Below are 17514 nucleotides of genomic sequence, written 5' to 3' on the forward strand. Positions count from 1 at the left end.
AGATGCTCCTAACTTGTTCAAATCAAAAAGCAATTTTCACTGGAATACTCACATGCACTTCTTCTAAACGAGAGCTAATTTTTGGCCATATTTCAATTTTCTAACCCCAGCTGGAATTTTGTAATAGACAAGTGTGTTTTTTATCTCACTGTCCTACTCCCCTTATTCTCAGAAGTGACAGAATTGTTTTGGAGCAAACTTTCCCAAACAATTCATCTTCAGGCTGGGATCAGCCTGTACCTTTCAATCCCCCAGTTCTGAAAGTCATGGGCTTCTGAAAGCAGGATTAGAATGGAAACCCTTACGTATTTAACTATTATGAAAGAGCTTGTTTGTATTCAAACAGTGTGGCTTTGGTAAAGGAGAGGGTTTTAATTTAAAGCTTGAAAAGAAAACAACAACAAACAACCATGCTCTGCAATTTTGCTAATGAGCGCCTACACATTCGTTGTCAAACTAAATCAAAGTGTCATCATGATAATTGGACAATTAATTTTAGTGTTGTGTTATAAGTTATTGTAACATTTTAGAAGTAGATGGTATTTATAGTACATATAGCCATTTCAAGCCATGTAATTACTCAGCACTAAAAAAAAGATTTCATGGTTCTCAACTGAAAGGAATGTGATCTGAAATACATCATAAAGACAAGGAAAATTCTGACTTTTTCAGAATATTGATAATCTCAGCAAATTAAACTCGGTATACTTTGCTTTTCAATTCAGACTATTATCAATGCACTTTTTTATTCACTGATAGTGCTACAGTTTATTGTAATTTAATTTACCACATATATGTGCATTACACTTTGTAACAAGCAATTGCCAACCAAATGTATGGCACCCTCAATTTTTTTGCTGTTTTTGTTTTTTAGGTCAGTTCAAGTTCAATTTAAGAGTAATCAAAAGGTTTTGTATTTCACTGGCTAACTGAGCCGTAGGCATAGCAGCTGCAGTAAGAAGAGGTGAACAGCACATTCACTAAAAACGTGCAGTTTTTGAAGGCTATGTCTTAAACATAGGAAAGTTTATAACCTTTCTTAAGGAAAATCAAACAGCATGAAGAAATTAAAGCCTGTTTAATGTCATTCATTGAGGACTTGTTTACACAAACACTTAGTTCATGTGAATCTGGGATGTAAATCTACCATGCAGTAGATGTCAGTGTGAACCCTGCTGCCACTCACTAATAGACCACTATAGTGTGTTTTAATCTACTCTTGTTTCAAAGTGGGGTAGGTTAGAGAAAACTACAGAATGTTTAGTGCATGGTAGCAGGGCCCAAAGACTTCCAGTGAGACTTAGGGTATGTCTACACTGCAGTCGGGCTGGAGGTATGATTGCAGCACATGTTAAAGATCAAAGCTAGCTCCGGTAATAATAACAGCAAAGCTGCAGCTGCAAAGTCTAGCCTTGCCCACCAAGGACCCTGGATACATAGTCAAGTTGTAGCTGCCTGCACTGCCATGACTTCACTGCTATTGTTACTTAAGATAGCTTTGATCTAAGTAGTTTATGTATGCTGCAGTCACACTTATAGATTGCCGTGTAAACCTAGTCTGAGGGTCCTATGTGCCCTAGTATCTTTTGAAAGTGGGACTTAAGCACCTAAATCACTTAGGTGCTTTTGAAAATTCTACCTGAAAAAATATCTGTTCTTTAAAACACACACACACACACACACACACACACACACACACACACACACACACACACGCGCCCAATCCAGAAGACTTTCTGGATTGGTCTCGCAGAGAATCACAATATTTTGCCTAGGCCCCCCTTTGAAAATCCTGTACTTTTCTATCAACTTTAGAATCATAGAATATTAGGGTTGGAAGAGACCTCGGGAGGTCATCTAGTCCAATCCCCTGATCAAAGGACCAACCCCAACTAAATCATGCCAGCCAGGGCTTTGTCAAGCTGGGCCTTAAAAACCTCTAAGAATGGAGATTCCACCACTTCCCTAGACAACCCATTCCAGTGCTTCACCACCCTCCTAATGAAATAGTTTTTCCTAATATCCAACCTAGACCTCCCCAACTGCAACTTGAGACCATTGCTTCTTGTTCTGTCATCTGCCACCACTCAGAACATCCTAACTCCATCCTCTTTGGAACCCCCCTTCAGGTAATTGAAGGCTGCTATCAAATCCCCCCTCATTCTTCTCTTGTGCAGACTAGATAAGCCCAGTTCCCTCAGCCTCTCCCCGTAAATCATGTGCCCCAGCCCCCTAATCATTTTTGTTGCCCTCCACAGGACTCTCTCCAATTTGTCCACATCACTTCTGTAGTGGGGGGACCAAAACTGGACGCAATACTCCAGGTGTGGCCTCACCAGTGCCGATTAGAGGGGAATAATCATTTTCCTCGATCTGTTGGCAATGCTCCTACTAATACAGCCCAATATGCCATTGGCCTTCTTGGCAACAAGGGCACACCACTGATTCATATCCAGCTTCTCATCCACTGTAATCCCCAGGTCCTTTTCGGCAGAACTGCTGCTTAGCCAGTCGGTCCTCAGCCTGTAGCGGTGCATGGGATTCTTATTTCCTAAGTACAGAACTCTGCACTTGTCCTTGATGAACCTCAGCAGATTTCTTTTGGCCCAATCCTCCAATTTGTCTAGGTCACTATGGACCCTATCTCTACCCCCAGCTTCGTGTCATCTGCGAACTTGCTGAGAGTGCAATTAATCCCATCATCCAGATCATTAATAAAGATGTTGAACAAAACCGGCCCCAGGCCCAACCCCTGGGGCACTCCACTTGATACCGGCTGCCAACTAGACATCGAGCCATTTATCACTGCCCATTGAGCCCGACAATCTAGCCAGCTTTCTAGTCACATTTTAAAAAAAACCAAACAAACCTTAAATGTGTTGCCAAATGAAAAATAAAAAATATGCTGTGTTCAGACTGGAAGACAAAAAGTGTTTAATTTCACAAATATGTGTTATCATTTTAATTCTGTTACTCCACTCTTTATTCTTATTACAGATTTTGAGCTTTCACACTGTGAGGATCCTGGTGTGCCACAATTTGGATACAAGATCAGTGACCAAGGCCACTTTGCTGGCAGTACTATCATTTATGGATGCAATCCAGGTTACACACTCCATGGAAGTAGCCTTCTAAAGTGTATGACAGGGGAAAGAAGGGCATGGGACTATCCTCTGCCATCCTGTATTGGTAGTAGACTCTTTTTAACTTTAATGAAAACTCTGCTGTGTTTAAAAAAAAAAAAAAGAAAGAGAGATCCTTATGCTTTTATGTTTTCTAGAAGCTTGTTAATTTTGTATGTGTGTGATCTGGCAAACCTGTCCGAACCTGCTAAATATATCACTTCTTGGCATCTGAAAGATGTAGCTAGACAATCAGGAAAGTAAATATTTATCAGGAGTGCATCATGGAAATTGTAGTGAAATGAGTTCCTTGTAGTTTTTAACACTTACAGATAACTTAGAAAAGATATCTACAGTCTTGACTTGCTGAACTATTTGTAAAACCAGTCAGTATATTCCATGAATATGATTAGTTATAAAGCACTTTTCACATGTAAATATTTTTACATAATAGAGTGCAAATGTCAAATATTAAGAATACTGTAGTACACAACAGGAGGAGGGTGGTTAGAATGTGGTTTTGCTACTGCCCTATATAAAGGGTGACACATAGTGTGTTGCCTCACAAATAGTGCAGGGAAGAAGAGGCATGCCTGCTTATTTGATTTTGTTGGGGATTGGTCCTGCTTTGAGCAGGGGGTTGGACTAGATGACCTCCTGAGGTCCCTTCCAACCCTGATATTCTATGATTCTATGATTTGGGAATCGGGGAGAGAGAGGAAGGGATAATAATTTGTCATTGGCTGGATGGAAGCCAAGGCTCCATCTATGTTCCTCTTTGCCCACATTCTTTCAAGAGGGGGTTGGGGGTAACAGGCAAAAAGTTTGCACATGCCCCTTTATGCTCAGACTTAATTTCTGTGGAAAACTCATAGGTGTCTTATTCTGTCTTATGCCTCTGCACAGCCATTCATTCTAAGATCCTGTCTAGCCAAGAATAAGCATACTATTCAAATGAATTAAACATATCTTTCAAATTAGTAATTGGTCATCATAACAAAAATATCCCAAAATTTTGTTGGTCCTTAGAACTAGTGATTATCATAGAATCTCAGGGTTGGAAGGGACCTCAGGAGGTCATCTAGTCCAACCCCCTGCTCAAAGCAGGACCAATCCCCAGACAGATTTTTACCCCAGTTCCCTAAATGGCCCCCTCAAGGATTGAACTCACAGCCCTGGTTTTAGCAGGTCAATGCTCAAAACACTGAGCTATCCCTCCCTCCTTTTGGATAAGAAGTCCTTCCTGGGCCAGCAAATCTACCAACTTGGAGTCATGAAGGCTGCCAAGCTGTCTCAAGGTAGTGAATATGAACCTCAGGACAGACTATTAAGAAGCAGGGCACAAACCCTAAATTATACTTAGATTCCACCTGCCATTTATTCAGTGTGAACTCCTCAGGCACTTATAACAGCCCACCAATGGAGTCACAGACAGTCCCTTTGGGTACTCCGATCTATTTTGTCATCTAGTCAAAGTTGTCTTTTTGATAGATAGTCTCTTATACCAAAAACTGCAACAATATTCAGGTTACTTTCAGTCCCAAACGACCAGTCACTTACCCCAGGTCAATTGCACCTTAAATCTCATACCAAAGAAAAAGTTTGTAGCCAGTCCTATAATAAACTATCTAAAGATTTATTAACTATGAAAAGGAAATTGAGTTATTTACAGGATTAAAGCTTGTAAACACACACACATAAATAAGTTAGGCTTAAGTTTCAAAAGGTAATAGAAGCTTCTATAATAAGCAAGCTGGATATATCCCTTACAGCTAACCCAGGCTAAACACTGGGGAATCTATTGCTTATGCCTATAAAACCTTGCCCTCGAGTTCAGCAGTGTAGAGATGCAGTTTCTCCTTGTAAGGGATCTTTATTCCTTCCCTCCTTCTCTGAGCTGCCAGCTCATCTGATGGGAGGAATTCACTTACATATCTTGTCTTCATAGGGTGGAGGAGAGCAATCAACAAAGTCTTTTGTCCTCTATGATGATCCACAATTCAGTTTATTTTTGAAGATATATTTCAGTTGTAAACCAAATTAAATGTATCCAGACAAGAGTTTGTTAAATTGCTATACGCCAGTTATAAATCTAATTAAGTGTGTCCAGGAGTTTGTACTGGTTTGGCTAAATAGATTCTTAAAATAACTTTAGTGAAACCAGTGCGAGATTTGTATATAGTCAAGGTGTAAGAAGAGGAAAAGAAAAGTAGGTGTTGACAGCGACTATAAAATGATGCTATTTGATTCCACATTCCTTAATATAATTTGCTTATTCATGTTAAATAAAATAAAGACCAAAATGTAGATCTATAGAATACATCTAAATAATACATTATATATCCTATGTCTTCCACGTAGCTCCATGTCTTCTGGGCTTTGTATGTTGTCAAGTGTACTGTCAGAGCTTAATGATGTCTTAATAATAGTACAAACTGAAGAAATTGGTTAAAAAAGATGATGAAACCCAGCCAAGCAATGTAGCAGCTAAGCTACATAGAAAAGGAAGATCACTAAAAGTATTGTGTTCAGTTGTGTCCAGCAATAATGACGAAGTGAACAAGTTCTAAAGTAGAGATGAGTCTGAATCAAAACAACAGATCCAGTCACCTTCAAATTGTGAGTTAGTTGAGCTCTGAATCAGGACTTTGTGGCTGTGTCCTGCTTTTTCTTGATAATATGCCATACCAAGCCCCTGGATTCAAACATTCTTGAATTTAGAGAAAGTCTTGATACTGACCTGAAGTTTGAGATCATGGCTCATCTCTAATAAATATTGTCAGGTTTTGAAATTTAGAACTCTAATAATAATAATTAATAATAATACTAAATTAAAAGTATCACAGTAAAAAGTCTAAAAGATAGAAGTTTTTTAATTTGACATTATAGTCAGAATCAGATTAATAATTTAAATGTTCACATTTCAATGCAAAAAAAAGTCTTCATGACATTGATGCAAACAAAATGTTGGAAAATGTATGGAAGTATTTTTACCAATTTCATGCAGCCGTAATAACCAGAAATGAACCAAATGTATGTTTGCCACTGCCATGAACAGTTTATGTCATACTCTATTCCTTATGGTGAGGAGAGGAAAATCATTCCATTGTCATTATCCTCAAATCTGGAACAGAATTTCTAATATTGTTTCTTGGAACAAATATAATTTTTATTTTATTTTCTTCTGCCAACAAATAATATTATTCTCACAGTGCACTCATTTTATGCCCCAAGTCTACAGTGAGAGTAACAATCAATCCCATTCTTTGCCTTGAATAGTCACGAAGGAGTATTTCTCAAAAGACCTTGTAGGGGTTATCAGGTTGGAAAATACCTAAAAATATATGAGAAGCTTGAAGGGACTACCTGTCTCTGAAAATGTGCTTCTACTATGTCGGGAAATCAATCAAGAGTGCTGTTTCAATTAAATTTTGTCACATAAGGTAATAAATCTCCCAACTAAATATTTTAGGTGATGTTAAATCAAAATTGAACTGCATTTTAACTACACCAAGAGATCTAATCAAAGCATTATTTTGGCATTGGTGTGGCCAAGAGAGAAAGCATTAGAGTGATTTAAAAGGAAGGAAAGCAAAATAAGGAGATTTAAAAGGCCTGAGGGGTCTTTGTAAAAATTAGGTTTTCTCAGAGGTGGGCTACAAAGATTATGAATTATTCAGGTTTGATTAATGATTGGCTGAGGCCAGCTAATAGGGAGTAACTTACCGTCTGTTGTCATTTAAGAAATAATGTAGCTTTGCTATGATTATACATCTTTGGTAAAAAGTTTTACAACTTTGCTTTTCAAGCCCAAACTTTTAATTTCAGCCTGTATATTCTGGCTTTATTTAGTTTTTTTCTGCCTCTCTTACTTTGCATTTTCTTTCTTTCTTACATGTCTGTTATTTATTTTACTCCTAATGCTTTATGGCTCTGTCATGCTTTCAGTTGTTAAGCTAAGTTCTGCATTGTTTTCATTGGGGAGTTTTTCTTACTAAAAATAAATGGCATGGCATGTTCCATAATGACTGTATTGCCTTCAGAATTATCAGAAAAGCATAGGAATTATAGCAAAATACATAAACATGTGAGTAAAAATACACCAGTACCTTATCTTTCCAAAGCATTTTAAGTCCTCCTTCAGTCTTGTGTTAGGATTCAACACTTTATGAAATTATAACATGCTTATGGTCAGCAATATATAAACATAGTTTGGGAGAATCATGTTTAATGTGATAAAATGATATGTAATTCAAATTGTGTTTTCGTTAGCTGAATGTGGAGGCCGTTTTAAAGGAGAATCATCAGGAAGAATCTTATCTCCTGGCTATCCTTTTCCCTATGACAATAATCTGCGTTGTATGTGGATGATTGAAGTAGATCCAGGAAATATTGTCAGGTACTGTAATTGAAGCAAATATGGGCTTATGTTTGAGATAGAGAAGGATTCAATCCTCAAAAGGTGGATCCAAGCCTATATGTCTAACAAAAGTCTGATCCATGATTTTGGTTTAAGCCCATCTCAAATCTGATTGTCATTACTCTTGTGAGTGAGGGTTTGTAGGGTTAGGTAGTAAAATTATTTCATTAGTTAAAATAGTATGATTAGTTTTAGAACCAGTAGCTGTTAAAACACACAAACACATGTACCTACACACACACATACACAGAGTATATGGCTCTAAAGCCATTGGACCCAGCCAGCATAAGACAAAGTGAAAAAAGAGAAACATCGGAGGGAATAGGTGGCATCTTAGTAATTAATTTCAAGTCAAGCATCTGATCACAATTTATCATTAGATGCTTGACTGAAACAACATATGTATTTCCAAAAGAATTATATGGGTACATTTTAATTTGTGTTGATCAGATTTTGATATATATAACATGATGTTATTTTAATATGACTAAGAAAATAATACCTGAAATGCTCTTTTAAAAAAAAAATAATAATTTGGATTACAGGTTGAACCTCTCTAGTCCGGCACTCTCTGGTTCAGCAACATCTGTGGTCAGGCATGATTTTATTTTATGTTTTTTTATGCTTTATCTGCTTATTTACTTGTCCCAAAACAGTAAAATTGTGTAACGACACTAACACTTTGTTATGAAGAGAGCCAGTAAGCCTTGGCTAGGCGGCATTACAAGCATTGTTCTGTTTATTCTCCTTGGCAAGATAAAAATAAAAAGAGACCTGCTCGCTAAAATATTGACCTCCCGTGGTTCGGCAAATTCTCTGGTTCGGCACCGGTCAGGTCCCGAGGGTACCAGACTAGAGAGGTTCAACCTGTATTTGAATAGCCCAACCAGTATTGTAAGTAAACTCAAATATAGTTAGATACAAAGAAAAATTCAAACCATTATCAAAATACTTTGTATGTTTAATGTATGTTCACCTCTTTACTTTTATGGTTCATAGTATCAAAAGCAATATGGAGAAATATTTGTGTAAATTCAGATTTACTTGCTATATTGATTTTAATATTATAATTAGAGATGTTTCCAGGGGTGGGGGGGAAACAAACAAGCTGACAGAACTATCATGGTGCTTTACAGCCTCCAGTTTCTTGCTTTCGATACCGAAGCATCACATGATATATTACGAGTTTGGGATGGGCCACCAGAAAATGAGATGCTACTCAAGGAAATTAGTGGATCTCTTATTCCAGAAGGCATTCACAGCACACTGAACATAGTGGCTATCCAATTCGACACAGACTTTTATATAAGCAAATCTGGGTTCGCCATCCAGTTTTCAAGTAAGTTAATATTTTTTTAAATAGAATCTTATATTGTGCTCCTTGAGCCAGTTGTGGTCGTGTTCTTCCTCTCATTGAAGTTAATGACATAATTTTCATCGACTTCAATAGAAGCAGAATAAGCCTCCAAATTGTAGTAAGTATTATAAAGCTGTATTTTTGTCATGTTTGTGGCAGAAATTGTTGTTTCCATGGTTTAAAAAAAAATCCATGACTTTTGCTATGTTAGCATGGCTTCATCGGCAGCTGAGAGACAGCAAGAATGCTCATAATTAGGGCCAGTGGCTTGTGACAAAGGAGATGGAGGTGGGAGTGTCACAGATTCCACCCTTCTCTGATCTATGGAAGAAGGAATTGGAGGAAGCATAACTGCTTTCAGAAAGATCTGTGCAGAGAACCTGATGCCTTTGGATTGGCTGAGGTGCTGAAGAAAGAGCAATGGATCTCTCCTGCTTGCCTTCTTGCACTGCTTCATCTACTGGGTTTAACAACCAGGCAGTGTGATTGTGGTTTTAAACTGTTACTCCAATGTTACTACTTTTTTAATGGTTAAACCAAAGAAATAATATAACTTTAATTTTTTTTACTAATTTTTCCAAGCAATCATTTTCCAAATCTTTTACTGTGACAAACCATTAGTTATGAGATCTGATCTACTTACTAAGGCAAAACTACCAAACTTCAAAGAAAGTCTAAGAGTATTTTCTGATAAGTATTGAAAGACTGGATCCAGTAGTATCATTTTCTTCAGCAGCGTTGACACTCCTTAACTATGCTTAACATAGGCTCTGTATATTTGATAATAATCCCACTCACTTTGTTGTAAGAATATTCATACATATGTATGTGCACGTACATACACACAAATACCTTGGAGATGAGTAGCTCGGGGGCGAGGTGAATATGACGTGTGAATCTGTGGTGGGAAGTCCCTGTCCCTGCTCTTTCTACAGCCATGGTAGAGGCTTCTATGGTGGGAAGTCTCATGCTCTTTTCTACAGCCATGTGGCTCCCCACACAAAATCCTGATTATCCCTCTCCCCCCACATAAATGAACCTGGTTTGCCCACATCCCTCAAAATATTGTCCCCACTGTTTATCTCACACAGCCCTACTCCACCATGCTCCTATACATACCCGAAGGCAGCCTACCTTTTCAATCCTTAATCACACTTTCTTAGTTGGTATTTGGGGTAATATGTTCTGGAGGGACATGGTGGGAGAATGGTGTGCTTGGTCATTTAGCTAGTCAATAGAGGAGCATATCGCTAGAGAGAGGGAGCATGAGGCTGAGTACAGACAATGGGGGAATTGTGCCTGTGTGTGGAGAGAGATGGGATAAATGTGCTTGAGCTGGGAGAGAGGCAGGGGCAAAGTACTGCAGAGAGGATCTCCCCTCTGACAAGCCTCCTATGCTCTATCAGAGTGGAACTTCACGTCACCCACGAAAGCTTATGCTCCAATACATCTGTTAGTCTTAAAGGTGCCACAGGACTCTCTGTTGCATGATACTGAGTGTTTTTTTTAGTTAAATTAAGTGCTTATTATTAGAACGGGATGCTCACACTTTCACTATCAGTTGTGTACAACTCTGTATTCTGTGACATAGCTACAAAACTGCATGTGCATAACTCAATGACTCCAATGGATGCAACTGATGAGATAGCCAGAGCAAAATTATTGCCTACAATGAATTAGAATAGAATTTGATTCCATTTATAGATTGTGCAATAGATATGAATAGAGAGATTTAGAAAATAGTTAATAATAAAAAGGGTGTAATGCCACAGTGATCTTGAAAGAAAAGGAGATGCATATAGAAGGAGGTATACTGTATTATATATATAGTATACAGAGAGATTAAACAATAGTTATCATTCTTGTATCTACTTTACTATATGCAGAGCTGGCAGCACCATCTGATATTAATGTTATCTTGCGCTTCTCATTATAATACCTTGTTTTTAGTTGCTTAAAATTTTGCCAAACTTGAACTGTTTTGGCTGAAATTTTACATGGAAGTGTCTGCATTAGGGTGAACTTTTTAATCTCTCTCTCTCTCTCTCTCTCTCTCTCTCAGCCAAAACTGTTCAGCCATTTTCAAGAACTAGGCTAGGGGAAAATAAATTATTTTGTCCATGTTAAAAATAAAATCTTTAGATTTTTCTTTGATATGCTCTGGTGTTCCCAAGCTTTGGAGCAGGGACTTGAAATTTGGCAGGGAGTTGCCCTTGTGTCAGGCATATGTCTTTTTCTATCCTTGTGAAAATCTGCTGAAATGTATCCAAGTTATAAGCCTTTGAAAAATTGCAGTTCAATAGAGACTTCTTAGATATTAGCAGCTAAAGTCCTCAAAGATTCTGTGCTCACTGTGTATGCTCAAACCTCTAACAGCTACTAGCACTGACCAGACTGTGCACGCCCATTTATTCAAAGCAGCTGAGCATGCTCCAGCCAAGGGCTATAGGGATGAAGACAGACTTTTCCTGTAATGGCTGCTCCAAGTTCCTCTGGGCCATATTGGGGGCTGGGCACTGGAACTGAAAGCAGGAAGTCTGTCTCTCCAGTGTTTTCAATGGCTTCCTACTGGCACCCAAGTAGAATGGAGGAGGAAGCAATCTGAGTCCAATGTAGAGAAACCAAAAGCTGGACCGGGGCAGGGGGAAAGGATTAGATTAGGACAAAGAATCTGGTGAGGTGGACTGGAGGGAAAAGAAACTGGGACTAGGATTTTTTTTTAATATGGAGATGTACCTATCTCATAGAACTGGAAGGGACCTTGAAAGGTCATTGAGTCCAGTCCCCTGCTTTCACAGCAGGACCAAGTACTGTCCCTGACAGATTTTTGCCCCAGATCCCTGAATGGCCCCCTCAAGGATTGACCTTACAACCTTGGGTTTAAGCAGGCCAATGCTCAAACCACTGAACTATCCCTCCCCCTTTTGAGGGAGAAGTCTGGGATTAGTGAGGGAGGGGTAGTGCAGACTGGAACTGGTTAGTCAAGGGGAATTCAGTGAGGGAATTGACATTGGGAGACTGGGACCCAGTTGACTGGGGGGCACTAAAATCAGATGAGGGTCTGGGGGCAGGGGAGACTGGGACTAGGCACCAGTGAGGGAGCAGGGGTGAGAGAGAGGAGAGATAGATTTGACAAGGAGCTGTCATGGGGGGTGGAGAATTGGGACTGGCTGGGCAACAAGGGAGGGGGTTGAGGATGGCAGACTGTGAGCTACCTTAATTCAGCCCCTTTGTACGTAAACATTATGCTTGTCTTTAATTACACAATCACATAATCTTTTTTTCCCATGGGATCCTTACATTATTCACTTCACATGATAAGCCCATTTTGGGGGATGAATGAAGATTATGTAATAGAGGAGGCTGTTGTCTGTAGGACCTCTACCTCATTTCTTGTAGAAGATGGAAGATGTGTAGTGAATGAAGCAGGTGATTTCAGGAAGAGAAGAAGGGCTAGGGAGTTGAATGCTGCCCTGGAAAACTGGATTCTATCCCTGTCTCTACCACAGAATTTCTGTGTGATGCTAAGCCAGTCACTTAAACCAGACTTTTGGAGGTGGTCATTACTTGGGTGTTCCTTATTTTCTGGGTGCTCAACTTGAAACCCTGGGCTTGATTTGCAGAATTGATGAGCACTCACATCTGCAGCTGAAGTCAATGGGAGCTGAGCTTGAGTATATAAAGTGCTATATAATGCTAAGTACTCTGAAGCAATACAATTCGAAGTGTCTCAGATTGGGCCCCAAAAGTAGTGGTTGCTTTTGACCTTAATCTCTCTGTGTCTCATCTCCCCATCCGTAAAATGGGGATAATACCACCCCTAACTTCACATGGGTTTTGAGAAGCTAAATTAATTAATGTTTGTGAAGCATTTGAATACTATAGTGATGAGTGCCATAGAAAAGCCCATGACAAAATGAATAATTCTATCTTCAGTGCAGAGTTTGAACAGCCTGCGGTAAAAAAAAAGCTTGCGGCCACACTTTGAACAATAAGGAGAAAACAAAATATTGAGTAGCTGCTCATTAAATGAGCACCGTTCAGTCTGATCACTGAATGACGCATGGGTATGTGAGGAAAAAAGAGCTTGATGATGACGTAATTAGAGACTGAATCATAATGCATATGGACAAGGAAGCCAGGATAAATTTGCACAGGCAACCTTAATTCTGGCATTTTCTAACTTTTGGGTACTTGACTTCGCAATCATAATAGTGCTCATTTAACATAGGTTATTTGAGTTGTAAAGTGGGTAAATGGCCCATTGTCTTCAGTGGGAGCAGGATCAGACCAACAGTCTGTAACTGGTACCCATTCTGTACCCCGTACTGCTCCCATTGAAAACTGAGGATTTTACCTTTGTCTTTAATGGGAAAAACATCTAGGTCTCTGTGAGTTTAATCTTTTGAGGGCCAGGCTATTTTTATAATAATGTAAATCATCAAGTCCAAACGGTCATTACTATAGGACAGGAAATCCTGACTCAGTAACTTGTACTACTTTTCATGGTTTGAGGCTAGACATGCCTTGTTTCAAGCAGATGGATGTACTGCAGAAAAGATCAAACATCATTTGCATGCTTTGTTACGCTATTTAACCTCAAACTAATATTAATTATCTAAGGAAAGTGAACAGAGAATTCAAGACTCTTGACGACCGAAAGATTTACTCAGATATGTATATTTTATTCTTAAAAATTCTTTCCTTTTCTTCGAGAAAATGTTACTTCCTCTGCTCCCATTCTGTTTATTTTATGTAATAACATCTCCTAAGTTTCCTCAAATAATTCTCCTCCAAATAGTTTTAATAACGCTCATAAAACCCAAGTAAATGTGGCTTTGACATATTCAGTTGTCACTGCAGGGGCCTGGGCAAACACTTTATCTGTTACTGTTCTGTCTATTCCAATCCAAATCAAGGATAAACTTAATATTGATAAAGTTATCCTAAAAGAACATATCATGACATTAAAATGATGAATCTAACATATATATATGTTACACACACACCGCTACCTCGATATAATGCTACCCAATATAACATGAATTCGGATATAAAGCAGTGCTCCGGGGGACGCGGCTGCGCACTCCAGTGGATCAAAGCAAGTTCAATATAACGCGGTTTCACCTATAACGCAGTAAGATTTTTTGGCTCCCGAGGACAGCGTTATATCGAGGTAGAGGTGTGTATATATATATAAAATATGGAACAATACAAAAACAGGCTGATCTCCCATTCTTTCCCCCTTCCCAGCAATGCAGCATAATACTAATCTAGAACTGCTACAATAATAGTGATTGTGTGTAAATGTCTGTGACATGCTTTAGAAGTATTCCACAAAATAATTAATAGTTGTATTTTTGTTAATTACTTAAGGTAATATATATAAAAAAATACATTTACACACAATCACTATTATTGTAGCAGTTCTAGATTAGTATTATGTTGCATTGCTGGGAAGGGGGAAAGAATGGAAGGTCAGCCTGTTTTTGTATTGTTCCATTTGCCATGGTATCTGAGGACAATAGAAGCACAGGCCAGACCAGAGGCAATTGCAGTGAGGTGGAAAAGAAGACAAGGGAGATGAGATGTTCTGGCATAGTAGCATTTCCTGTGAGGAGGCTAGAGAATAATAAATGCCTCCTGTCCTGATTTCTAGATTCCAGGCACATTTTTCACAACATTTTGGAGTGGGGTTTTTGTTTTACATGTTCCTTTAGAGAGTGTTCTGCATTACTGCTTCATATATGATACATACTTTAGCAACCACATTCCCACAGTGCTAAATTGCTTCCCAGGTTGATGTTGGTATCCTTATTAAATCATCTTTCTTCCAGTCAGTATCTGGACTCCTCAACTAGAGAGGGGAAAAATAAGTTCAAGCCTTTGAAACTCAAAATCTCTGTGCATTTTAAAAATCTAATGTAAACAAAGAACAAAAAATGCCTAAACCATATCTTAATTTTAAGGGTGATGGACATGACTTTGCCATAGGTCTGAAGTCTTCTTTTAAGGCTAGGGTGGCCTCTGCGTTTTCCAATGCCTTATGTGCACAAGACTTTGCACCTCATATATGGGGAGTGCAAGTCATAGGTATGGCATCCTCCTTTAGACCCAGGGTGGCCTCTTCATTTTCCAACACCTTATGGGCAACTTCAATAACAGAACTTCTGGAATCACTTAATTTTAAACTAAATAAATTTCAAACTTCCATGGACTCCTTTGAGACCATGTGAAATAAAACGGAGGCAATGAAACTGCAAGGAGTGTCCACTGAAACGTAAATAACAAATAGTGGGAAAAAGTGTAATAAAAACAGAGTGGACTGAAAACTGTGTGTGTGCAGGCACTTCAGGAAAATGAGAGTGTTTGAAAAGTCAACAGTGGTACTGCAACGTTAGAATTTTGGACATCCCATCTAAGAGAGAGGGTCACAATCCATGATGTAATTAAAAACCTGATGCCAAAGGTTCCAAGCCATGAATCTGAGGATGACACTATTTACTGAGAATGGTTTTACAATGATGTGTTCAAATGTAGCACACAAACATGAAGGGATCATCAATATCACATTTTCCTTGTCATTTGGCTGAGACAGGTTACCCTGGGCCTCATTCTGATCTTGAATATCCCAAATAAAAATTAGGAATACTCCCTTCAGGCCATAAGAATCTGCATGAAGCATAAATCGGGTCCTGCAAACAAATGAAATAAAAAGAGAAAGGATTAAATGTCTGTTTTGCCTCAGACATGAACTGTACAATCCAGGTCCAGACAGATGAATTAACATTAATCAAAAAGCTTTTCTTCAGTTGACATTGCCTGCATTGCAACTAAAAAGTAATTTATAGTAGAGAGAGATATGGTTTTTGAAGTGAAGGCATCATTCAAGGAGTTGGAAGATAGCCTTTCTAAGATTTCTTTAAACAAAGTTTGCTTTCCTGACTTCCAGAGCATAATTTCAATCCGTCTGTAATATATTGTTTCATTATTGGGCTGATCCAAAGTCCACTGAAGTCTATGGAAAGACTCTAGTAAACTTCAGTGGGCTTTGGATCAGACACTATAATTATAATATAATATTATATATATATAATTTCCCCTCTTCCCCCCCCAAACCTCAAATACACAAATTAAATAACCAAACAACTAAAGATGAACCAACTAACTTCAGTTGATTGTGAGTCTAAAATGGCACAATTACAATGACCATGTTGTACTTTTTCTTTGTGTGATATTGTTTGAGTTGTTTATAATTAATATTTAAAATATATTGAAACAAGACATTGTACCCATATCCATGTAATAGTTAACCTGACAATACCAGTTGTATTTTAACTCCGCCCACCCCCAAAAAATCAAGTTAAAATACATATTGTATACGTATATGAAAATATCTTAAATATGTTTTATTACAACCCATATCTGACTTTTAAGAGAGATATTGAAGAGCTAAAATATAAGCTATTGTAATCTCCTAACAATACATGTTTTTCAAACGATTTTGTAAATAGTAGACAACCTTTAATAGAGTCCCAGGCTTAGCACTGTACCCCTCTCTGGTCACTGATTTATGACCGCATCTGTCCCCCAGATTTTCTGCTTCTCCACTTTGCTTGGACAACCCCATATGCCCACTCAGTTCCATTTGGGAAGGTTTCCTGAGATGAAATTTCTGCAATTTTGTGCTGTATTTCTCTAATGGCAGAGACTTATAGTGCAGCTGTCCTTAATCTTCAGTGGGGTTCAGAAAGGATTTCTGAGATTCAGCAGTTTTCTGTACTACTGGGTTGTTTTCTTTACAGTTTACAGCGTTGTTGGTACAGGTGTCACTCCTTAATGTATAGTTACTCTTTCACCCCCTTAAACAGAAAAGATAAGACTTTTTTCCTGTTGTTTACGCTGTAAGAGACATTTTTTCTCACCTCTATTCTTTCAGGGCCTGATCTAACAATTTCAGTAGGCTTTAAATTACTCCATTAAATTTAATTTGGTGTTTGATGTGCAGGTTTCAGAGATTTGAGAGAAATTTCCTGTCAGAAATATTCATTAATGTATAGACTCCTGAGTTTTGGGACTATGTTTTTGTTTTGTTAAGAGCGCCTGGACCATTGAAAGACTTAAACATATGAAGCTGTTCTATGGATTTATTTCTTCCATCACTTGCTGCCCATCTCTCTCTTTCAAGCTAGCAATCATTTGTAAGACTACAGCTAGTTACATTGGTGCCCATGAAAAGCTTTCAATTCCTGTCACAGGTTAGTGATTGGTACTAGCAGCAGCAGTAATTGTTAGCTCTTCCTCACTCTTAGATTAGTAGTATATGGGATGTGTTTTCTCTATCCAGGTAGATATTGTGAATTAATGTTTGCACATAAAACATCCTGTTGGTGGCTTGTAGCCAAAGGTACTTTAAGCCGTAGTATTCCTATCTGAGAACAACTAACAATTGACAGAAGAAAAAAAATGGTTTCCTTGGTCCTGTCTTTGCAGAAGATATCAATTTTTGAGTATTTATTTCAATTTTAATTAAAATGAACCCTAAGGCTCAAACTCTGTCCTGACTTAAACCATATGCAACCCCATTGGGACAAACTGCTCCCATTTACACCACT

General features: G+C 38.3%; 1 protein-coding gene across 3 annotated transcripts in view; it reads left to right on the forward strand.

Moving 5' to 3' along the window:
- Positions 1–17514, forward strand: part of CSMD3 (CUB and Sushi multiple domains 3) — a 1171353-nt gene that overhangs the window by 829989 nt on the left and 323850 nt on the right. For all 3 annotated transcript variants that reach the window (XM_065399724.1, XM_065399725.1, XM_065399726.1), the window contains 3 exons: positions 2998–3189; positions 7395–7521; positions 8679–8881. In XM_065399724.1, coding sequence (XP_065255796.1) covers positions 2998–3189; positions 7395–7521; positions 8679–8881 — 522 coding nt within the window. The remainder of the gene's footprint in view (positions 1–2997; positions 3190–7394; positions 7522–8678; positions 8882–17514) is intronic.

Source organism: Emys orbicularis, chromosome 2 (assembly GCF_028017835.1).
Source record: "Emys orbicularis isolate rEmyOrb1 chromosome 2, rEmyOrb1.hap1, whole genome shotgun sequence".
Classification (NCBI taxonomy): Eukaryota; Metazoa; Chordata; order Testudines; family Emydidae; genus Emys; species Emys orbicularis.